Source organism: Danio aesculapii, chromosome 19 (assembly GCF_903798145.1).
Source record: "Danio aesculapii chromosome 19, fDanAes4.1, whole genome shotgun sequence".
Taxonomy (NCBI): Eukaryota; Metazoa; Chordata; class Actinopteri; order Cypriniformes; family Danionidae; genus Danio; species Danio aesculapii.
Genome location: NC_079453.1, coordinates 28,114,489 through 28,124,835, shown reverse-complemented (window position 1 = coordinate 28,124,835; position 10,347 = coordinate 28,114,489). Strand labels below are relative to the sequence as shown.

Sequence of the window (10,347 nt, the reverse complement as noted above, 5' to 3'; positions counted from 1 at the left end):
GGAGTTAATACTAACTATAATCTAATTTTATCATATAGTGAGATACCTTGATCTACAAAAACAAAGTGTTAAAATGTGATGCCTTTTAACAGAATTATGACAAATAGAATTAGTTGATATTACAAATAGGATTATTTGGTTGGTGACATTTCTGTATTGTACTTTAATAATTTGCACTTCTCTAATATATTCTTTTGCAAATCAAATACTTTCTATTTACACCAAATGAATCTCAGACTTTGTAGTTTTCCTATCATTTTCTATCATGAATTCACAGCGCCTCCGTGTGGTTACAAATGTCCGCCAAGTAATATCATTTAAAAGCTTACTTACGCTCCTAAAATGTCTAATTCAAAGGCTAAACTGTTTTCTTTTTAATTTATACGTACAAAAGCATTCAACTAAATGTAATGTTATACCAAAAACAAAGAATGTTTTATAGACTGCTCTGCCTCACACGCATGCGCGTTATGAAGTAAACAAACGATCTTGAAACAGCCGCCATTAAGCGTTACGTCGACAAGACAGTTGATGTTGTCCACACGGGGCTTTTATTTTGAAAATCCTCTTTTGGTTTGGAAATCTCCTGTGAAGTTTTCCGACTTCATTTTATTCTGCGTTTTTACTGTACTTGTTTCAAAAACACTGGAAACACATTCGAAATATGTAGTAGGTATGACCGAAAGCAGACACACAAAGAAAACAGACTTCTGTAACGTTAAACGAGATCAGTTCGAGAGTTTCAGTTTCACGTTTTCGCTCCAGCAGTGATGTGGACGGAGCTGGATTGATCTCCAGACATCATAAACGTGTCTGTGTCCTGTATCATTTTGAAATCTTCTCTCTAAATCTATCAAGTAAGTTATTATTGCTCATCAGAGTCGTGTTTTAGAGTAGCGAGAACAGCGTGTTGTTGGTCTGACTGAAACAAAAGATGCTAGTGTTGAGCTACTTCACCTACAATGTTATAAACGTGCAACAACAATTACCATTTGTGCTTCTGCTTTGTTATTAGTGTCATTGGATAATTCTAATATTGCAAAACTGTTTCTGTTGTGTAGTTTTTTACATATTACTTGCATATTTACCGACTATTTAGTAACATCCACCAGTAGCACAAATAAAGAGATACTTTAGGGGTAAATGAATGAAAGTAAAATGTAGCTTTCACATTGATCTATTGTTTTATTACAGTAAGATTAGCTAATATATAATTTACTATACGTTAAAAATTATATATTTTTTATAAATTACACTAAAGTGTACACATTTTCAGTTTTGTTGAGAGAGTTTTACATTAAGGGTTTTTGGAAATAATTGGATATATCATGCAGTTAACAGCAAAATACAGTCAACAGCCAAACAAAACTAACAATTTCATTTATTTATTTATTAACAAGTAATAATAATTTTTAAATGTTTTTTGTTTGTATTCATATTTAATAATGTATTACCAATACATGCTCTTTTTCCTTTAGCTTCCTGTGCTAAGATCATGGATGTGGAAGTGGTAAGTTTCCGTTTGCCTGGACATGGAGACACCACCCTAAATAACATGAACTCCCTGCGGTCACAGCAGCACTTCTGTGATGTCACCATTATGGCGGGGGGCAGACGCATGTTTAGGGGTCATAAGGTTGTGTTGGCGGCTTGCTCTGCATTTCTCAGGGACCAGTTTCTCCTGAACCCCTCCTCAGAGCTACAGGTGAGGGACTTCTTATGCAACTAGATTTACCAAGTTAGAGTTTCATGGGAAAAAATGATTCAACAATAACTAGCATCCTGAAAATGGGACACCACTTAAAAACAAATTAAACCTAAGGTGTCTGTATTGAATTCACTGTGCAACAGACATAACGCAGATAGGGACATACCGTAGTTGTGCATTGCAGGCAAATCTGTAATTCATTCTTTCCATTCATGGGCGCTCCTCATTTCTGAAAAGTAAATATCCACATAGACTTTTATTATTAACCCATTTCAATACTTCATCTAGCTGTGAGAGCTGACTTGTTGCTTCGATTTTTTTTTTGGCTCTGATATGCTATCAGAACATTATGTCTCTGAATTATAGCAACCCTGACTCAGATTACTAGTATAAGGTCAGAAAACCTATTTGAATTAACTAATTATTATTACTAATTATTGCTGAAATGAAATTTCACTCTATTTTCATATTTGTTTTTTAAATGTTTATTCATCAATGCATACAGTCTTGGTCAAAACTATTGGTACCCTTGGTAAACATGAAATATTTCCTGTATTCCTTATTTTTTTATTCTCTATTGTAAGTAAAGCTGCCTCTGTTCAAGTAACCATTGAAATTGTTGGTTTGATTCTGAACAAAAAGTGGCTCTTTCTTTCTCTTTCCAGCAGGTTTCAATGTTGCACAGCTCAACAGTGGTATTTGAACTCCTCCAGTCCTGTTATACAGGGATACTGCAGTTCAGCGCCAAAGAGATTGTGAACTACTTGACCGCTGCCAGCTACCTGCAGATGGAGCATGTGGTGGAGAAATGTAGAGGAGCCCTGAGCCAGTACATGCAGCCCCGGAGTCGCAGTCCCATTGTAAGTATCTCAACCTCAAACAGTGGTCACTATTATAAACCTTGTTTCTTCTTAATTAAAATGACATGGCAGTTTTACCTAAAATTAAAAAACTGTGACTTGGCGAAGATCTTTGATGTACATTTACATCTGTGCATCTGTGCAGATTCTTAAAGTGTGCAATGTCTTAGTAGTTTGGGTAGAGGATGATAGCTCATTTCAGTTGAAAGGGTCTGTTTTGAAAAGCGACTTTATCTCTTGTTGTCAAGGTAAAAAAAGACAATGCTCTTTCATTGGAAACGCACTTGTAAGAGTGCATTAAGGTTACTTTAACACTATTGCGTTTTAGATTCATTTCACTAGATTGAAAACTCTCTGTGTACAGCCTGGAGTTTTTATAGTGTTTCAGAAAAATTATGTCTGTCCACTCTTTACACACTAACACGTGACCATTTGCGCTCACTAGGTATTCATATATTTTTCCAGCATCAGGGATTTGATAAATCAGAGAATGATTTGAAATAGTCCAGAGAGCGATTGTGGATATTCATTCATCCATTTTCAAAAGACTGCTTTTTAGTCCATCTATACTGAAAAAAAAACACACCAGCATAACCAAACGAAAATGGGGTCTTTAATGTTTTCAAAGCCCTTAGGTTTTTTGCAAGTAGAAGATTCCAGAGTAGTGCGGATGCCAGGCATTACCATAGCAAAACCTATGCATTTTAACACAGAAATGCATTAGTATAAACAGCACCTGATGTTGAAATTTGCAGTTCCAGTGCCTTAACAGCCTTTGTAAAACCTATGAATTTAATTCTGGGAAGCAGAGGTCTGAAATCAGGAGGGATGTGACTTAGGTCTCATTTATGTCTGGTCTTCAATCTTCAAGCTATATTTCTGTTCACTATCCTCCGTAATAATTATTTTATTATTTCAGTAACCTAAAGGGCATTTTACTATTTACATTGTCAACCAAGGTTCATCCTAAACCCTAGATAAATTAAATCCTGACTTATCTGTATTTACACTTCACACTGCTTGTTATTGAGGGTCCTCATTCTTAAATACGGTGCTATAAGCATGGGTAAATTGTGCATGGGTAAAATGTGGTGCTAACACCATTTATAAATTACATGGGTCTGAAAAGTTTTAAAGGTATTTGGGTTAAAAGCGGCATTTAGAATGATGATAAGCTGTGGATAAGCGCAATGTAAAAAGCATGCAGTGGGTACCAAAAGTTTTCAGACCCCCTTTATTTATTTATTTTTACTCTGTTATATTTCAGCCATTTCCTAAAAGTTCACATTCTTCCTCATTAATGTACACACAGCACTCGATGTTGTCAGAAAGCACAGAATTCTTGACATTTTTGCAGATTTATTAAAAAGAAAAACTGTATTTAGTAGAAGCATCCTTTTGATCGAATACAGCCAAGAGTCTTTTTGGAAAAGATGCAACAAGTATTTCACATGTTGTGTATTTCACACCTGGATTTGGGGATTCTCTGCCATTCCTCCTTGCAGAGTTTTTCCATTTCTGTCAGGTTGGATGGTAAACGTTTAGGTCTCTCAAGAGATGCTCAATTGGGTTTAGTTCGGGGCTCTGGCTAGGCCATTCAAGAACAGTTCCAGAGTTGTCGTGAATCCACTCCTTCATTATTTTAGATGTGTGCTGTATATTACTACTTATTATATTTGTTGTAGCTTAAAAGTCCATGGTAATTATGTAAATCCATTTGAAAACCTCATATATTCTACAAAAGATATTTTGTTCTCATTGCATACTTGGTTGAAGTTTTCCTATAAAAATTATTATTACTCTCTCAATTTTTCCTTTTTCTTTGTCTTTCCCTGTCTGTTTTTCCCATTATATCTTCAGACTGTAAAGTCAGAAGACCCTCAGTCTATGCCGGTGATTGTCAGTGGAAGTTCCCATTCATTGGGATCTATTTCATCCCCTTCTGATACTGCTTCACTGCATCCTCACAGTTCAGGAAAGGAGCTCCAGGGTTGCGATGCTGAACTTTCCAACTTCCATCACAAAGATGACAGTGATTTGGTCTTACATCATGTAAATATCTTTAAATGCTATAAATATGCTAATAAATATGATATACTATATAAAGCATATGTAGGTTTGTTATGAGTCTTGATCTCAGAGAAGCACATAGTGGAGCCTTGCTAATTAATATTCAATTCAATTCAATTCACCTTTATTTGTATAGCGCTTATACAATGTAGATTGTGTCAAAGCAGCTTCACATAAAAGGTAACAGTAAATAGGAACAGTGTAGTTCAGTTTGTAGTGTTTAAGTTCAGTTCAGTTTAGCTCAGTTCAGTGTGGTTTAAAAATCACTACTGAGAGTCCAAATACTGAAGAGCAAATCCAACGATGCGCTGAATATAAAACATTCTCTATTACATGCCTGTCAGATCGAACAAATTCAAATAAAGTAGGGTAGATCAGGTCTTATTTTGGTTGTTTGCTTCTAACAGGTTCACCTAATTTGTTTTCACCAAACCAGGTTAGAGAATCAAATGCATCTGGCCACTTAGAGGGGGAGGACCTGCAGGACAGCGACATCTTTCAGGTGCACATCGACGATGACCATCAAGACCAAGAGAAGATTCCTGGTGGTGAGGAGGAAGACAGACAAGCTGTTGTCGTGTTAGATGACCACTGTCAGCTAGACATGGGGGTAGAGGATTCCATTCTGGAAGGGCGAGCCAAAGGTGGTGGCTTCCGAGGGGCAGGCCGTATATGGAGACGGCGGCACGGAGAGCACAGGGGAGGTAGAGGAAGAGGCTTCAAACACAGGAAGCGTTACACATTCAAGGACCGCAAGCTCTTGGGTAACTATCAGGAGGCTTGGCGCTTTCCAACCCCGGATGAGATCATGGGTAGCTTCGGTGCTGACTTTGGGGCTGATTACTTGTCCAATCAGCACCTTGCAGATGGTTCTGTCCGTGTTGAGTATAGACCTGGAGAAGAACAAGGGGGAGAGATTGGCCCTGATGGAGGTCCGGCACACTTTGGTGTGGAAGCTTCTGCTGGGGCTGAGGGAATGGGAGTAGGAGCACCTTCGAATGAGCGGGGAGCAGCAGATGAGTCTGTGGCAGTGGTGGGATCCACGTCCTGTGTAACAGGACCAGTAGTGTGTGAGCAGTGTGGACTAGCGTTTTCCACTACACAGGACTTAGCGATGCATTCCCTGTCGACGCATCGGCTGTACGTGTGTCCATGTTGTGGGAAGCATTTCAGTCACTCCAGTAACCTCAACCGCCACATGATCGTCCACCGCGGGGTGTCCAAGCTCCACTGCTGCCCCCTGTGCCACAAGACCTTCACCCAGAAGTCAACACTGTGCGACCACATGAACCTGCACAGCGGGGAGCGCCCGCACGTTTGTGCATACTGCCATGTTAGCTTTGCCCACAAGCCTGCTCTACGGCGCCACCTGAAGGAGCAACACGGAAGGACCACAGCCCAAAACTACCTGGAAATGCAGCGAAACAATGAGAGTGGAGTTGGGGGAGGAGTTTAGATCGTCAGAGTGGGTTGCTACAATAAAATCGGAATTTACCTTTATTTACTTTCTTAATACACATGTGTAGACTTAAGGCCAGTTTAAACTTCTGTGTTGAGTCTATGTGGTACGTCTGGCGTAACCTTTGCACAGTCGTGTACCCTAACACAGACCCTGGCACACACCTCTCAAAAAATGTATCTACATGTTATGACAATGCAGTGTACAATATTTGTGATTGGCTCACTTGGTTGTGGGTAGGGCTGAGAGCCATGGAAGCGAAGCAAGGCTGATAGCAGAGGTTGTTGAACAAGTGTTAACTGCGTTCACACCAAAAGCAGCGAGAGCATAAAAGTCACCGGAAATGATTCATTTTCAATGGGATTCAGCGGCGAGGTGCATCTTAGCCGGTGTGGGCGTCGAGAAGAGTTGAAATCAAGTCAACTTTATGGTAATGAGCTATGATGTGGTTCGGTGGCAAGCAATTGGAAGTCCACCACTTGAGATAATTCCAGAGAACACTGTCCTGTGAACTTTGGTTCCAACCACAGTTGTTCCCAGGGGTTTGATTATTGTGGTTGCCTAATTGCAATTATTTATGATGTTTTCTGATTACAGGGACATGCATAAAAAAGGCGAGTACTGGCGAGTTGATGTGCATCATTGTTATGTTTTTTTTTTCTTAAAAAAGCGGGAATCTCACACTAACTATAATGACAGTACAAAACAGTATTGCTGCTTCATAATATTTCAGACATATGGACACATATTGGATAAGTGGAGCAAAGCCACACCACACGTAACAACTTGATCTTCCATAGTTAAATAAATTTGATAAAAAGCGTGCAACATTTTCACACTAGAAAGCATGTTTTATGCCGGAATGTAAGTGATTTGCTGATATGCTGCAACGCCCCTTTAAATATGAGATCAATGTAGCGAATTTTGACGCTCGCACCAACAGAGCTGTGAAGGCAGACAGCATTGTCGTCAGGGCGGCGAGAGCAAACTTTGACTCTCGGTGTGAACGCACAGTTAGTCTCGCAGATGGAAACTTTTTTTTTTTTGTGTATATTTTGTAATTAAAGTTGTAGAGGTTCCACCGTTTCCCATCTCTTTCTTCTTTGAATGAGTTTGTTTAAGCTATAGCTATAGTAGAACATCTATCAGCTACATATGTGCCACAAGGTTTGTGCCTTGGGGTACGTTGGTAACTCGACGCAGAAGTATAAATCAGGCTTTATTATGCATCAGTGCACATTAGGTAAAAATGTCTTTGTAATCAACATGTAATGATTTGTTTGTTTCAAAGTGATTCAGAATTATCAATGTGCAGGCTGAACACTGCCAAAGCTTTTGAACTCTAAAGCCTGGAAATACTGAATGATCTTATACTAATTTGATATGGGGTATATGCACAGCTATTGTCTTTCAGCCAATGATGAACTTCCGGTGAAAGCTTAATGTGACCATTTTCAATTTCATAAGGTTCCTTTTACAGTGTCGATGTTGTAATGTAATTACAATACATTTTAATTTAAATAGACTTAAGCAGTCCTTTAGTTTTTCAAGCATTAAAAGAGATGAAAGATCATGTAACCGCAAGCTCAGAAACTCTATTGACAATACTGGGGTAAAATAAACTGACATACTTTAAAGCCATGGCGGGAGGAAATGGAATTTAATGGAGTACTTTTTGTCCGGTTCGAGACCTACTTCATATCGTATGTCTATCAGGCAGTGAAGATCAGTGAAGAAATCAGAACTTAAACGTTCCAATTTATAATGGAAAGACAATTTACTGGAAGCGCTGAGGCTGGCTGGCTGAAATTAAAAGTTTGTGTGCATATACCCCATTAAATTACAATGAAAATGATGTTCTCATCTTGTCATTTCAACTGTAAGACCTTCTTTTCTGAAGAAATCAAATCTGTTCTTGCCCAAAAAATGTAATCAGTAAGGTCAAATGATGTTTGAACCTCAACTTTCTTCAAAATATCTCCATCTTTAAAAATGGTAAGATTTGATAGAATTTCTATTTTTGCGTGAACTATCCTTTTATTCCACATAAGAGTACAAATTTTGCTTCTTTACAGTTTAAAAGTCACCTGGTATAAGTGAGCAGAATAGAATAAATGCTCAGTGAAGGTATAACATTTGTATGGCTTCTGGAAGTGCTAAACATTTAATATAAAAAGTATCAAATCTGTTTATGAGTTATTGTGTGATGTGGAGGAACGAAAGAAAACATGTTTGGCATTTTGCTGTAGCGTAACTTTAATCTCTATGTCACTAATTCAATGAAAGCCTTATTAAAATGTTGGTCTCGACTGTAATTTTCTTGCTGTGAATTAATTTTACATTGCTGGTCCCAAAAAGGTAATTAGGTAGAAAAAAAGACTAGCATACATGCTTGCATTTTTAGCACTTCATAGCATAATTTGTCTTGTTTAAAGCCTTTTTTTTTTTTTTACAATTTACTAGCTCAGTTTAACATTTTGTTTGCACACCCTATGTTAGTTATTGTGCTTCGCTATGTTAGTGACTACACTGGACAAGCTCTATACCCTCACCAAGGTGCTCGAGGGTTCATGGGAGTATGCCCAACCAGCCTTAGAGAAGGCATTCAACCGTGTCCCTCGTGGCATTCTGTGGATGGTGCTCCGTTAAGGGCTGTCTCGTATCTGTATGAACAGAGTAAGAGTTTGGTTCACATTGCCGGCAAAAAGTCAGACTTGTTTCCAGTGCATATCGGACCCTTTGCCAATTCTTTTTATAGTTTTTATGGACAGAATTTCAAAGTGCAGCCTTGACCTGTAGGGGATCCGGTTCGGGGACCACAAGATTTCATCTCTGTTATTTGCAGATGATGTTGTTCTGTTGGCCTCATTGAACATAGACCTTCAGCATACACTGCAACAGTTTGCTGCCACGTTTGACGTGGCTGGGATGAGAATCAGCACCTCCAAGTCCAAGGCCATGGTGCTCCACCAGAAAAAGGTGATTTGCCATCTCCAGGTTGGAGGAAAGTCCTTACCCCAAGTGGAGGAATTCAAGTATCTTGGGGCTTTGTTCACGAGTGAGAGAAGGATGGAACATGAGATTGACAGGCAGATCGGTGCAGCGGCAGCAGTTATGCCGTCGATGTACCGGTCCGTTGTGGTAAAGAAGGAGCTGAGCCTAAAGGCAAAGCTCTCGATTTACCGGTCAATCTACGTTCCTACTCTAACCTATGGTCATGAGCTCTGGGTCTCGAATACAAGCAGTAGAAATGAGTTTCCTTCACAGGGCCCACCCTTAAAGAGCTCTGTCACCCAGGAGGAGCTCGGAGTAGAGCCGCTGCTCCTCCACATCGAGAGAAGTCAGTTGAGGTGGCTGGGGCATCTGTTTCGAATGCCTCCTGGACGCCTACCTAGGGAGGTGTTCTAGGAATGTCCCACTGGAAGGAGGACTCAAGAAAGACCCAGGACGCGCTGGAGGAACTATGCCTCTCGGCTGGCCTGGGAACGCCTCAGGATCCCCCAGAGGAGCTGGAGGAGGTGTCTGGGGTTCTCTCCTAAGACTGCAGCCCCTGTGACCCGGCCCCGGAAAAGCAGATGAAAGTGAATGAATGAATGTTAGTGAGTAAATATGGTGCTTTGAACAAATGAATAATTACTACAATTTTTATATTTATATAATAACTTCCTTGAGGTTGGCACACTATAAATATTTATATTTGTATTAAATAACCTTAGGTTTAATCTAATTCATTTATTTGTATTATACAGATGGTAGAAGGATTTGAAAGAGTAGCAAGTAAAAAAAGGTTACAGATAAGGAAGTTCCAGGCGCAGCCCCAGTTCACTGAATTTAGTTTCAAGGGCACTCAAATACAGGAGGAACTAGGGATTTTATAATGTATCCTAGCAGAAGGCAATAAATTTCCAACATCTTGTTAAATCTATGCCACAATGAATTAAGGCAGTTCTATTAAACCTACTAGCAAGGTGAGTGTAATTGACTAATAAATTATAAAACCACTAAACAACCCTTGTAATAGTGCTTGAATGCGTTGCAGACCAGTGAATACAAGGATCATATTCATCATGCTTGAAGGAAATTTAATGATAACTATAAAAATGGTGTTGTAATGCCAAGGGCATATTTTTATTTAAGATGTGTTTTTGCTACACATATTTAGTCAATGAAGTAAAAAATAATGGACTGAGCTGTTTTTTCTCTCCTAAAATCTTACAAGGATATCAAAGATAAGCATCTTGGTTGAGTTT

General features: G+C 39.1%; 1 protein-coding gene across 2 annotated transcripts; it reads left to right on the top strand.

Annotated features, from left to right (window-relative positions):
• The first annotated feature begins 531 nt into the window (after positions 1–531).
• zbtb12.2 (zinc finger and BTB domain containing 12, tandem duplicate 2) lies at positions 532–8,407 on the top strand. 2 transcript variants are annotated; one of them, XM_056479219.1, is made up of 5 exons: positions 532–857; positions 1,479–1,705; positions 2,377–2,568; positions 4,429–4,620; positions 5,075–8,407. In XM_056479219.1, exons 2-5 carry the CDS (start codon positions 1,496–1,498, stop codon positions 6,092–6,094), a joined length of 1,614 nt encoding a protein of 537 aa, XP_056335194.1. In that variant the 5' UTR covers positions 532–857; positions 1,479–1,495; the 3' UTR covers positions 6,095–8,407. The 2 variants fall into 2 exon arrangements, with proteins under 2 accessions (XP_056335194.1, XP_056335193.1); XM_056479218.1 differs by having other exon boundaries at positions 2,374–2,568.
• The last annotated feature ends 1,940 nt before the right edge of the window (positions 8,408–10,347 follow it).

Bases quoted from the DNA above. Each gene is read 5' to 3' on its own strand.
- zbtb12.2 (XM_056479218.1), top strand. From the start codon at position 1,496: ATGGATGTGGAAGTGGTAAGTTTCCGTTTGCCTGGACATGGAGACACC. The intron at 2,569-4,428 runs GTAAGTATCTCA...TTATATCTTCAG, and splicing joins CCCGGAGTCGCAGTCCCATT to ACTGTAAAGTCAGAAGACCC. The intron at 4,621-5,074 runs GTAAATATCTTT...TCACCAAACCAG, and splicing joins GTGATTTGGTCTTACATCAT to GTTAGAGAATCAAATGCATC.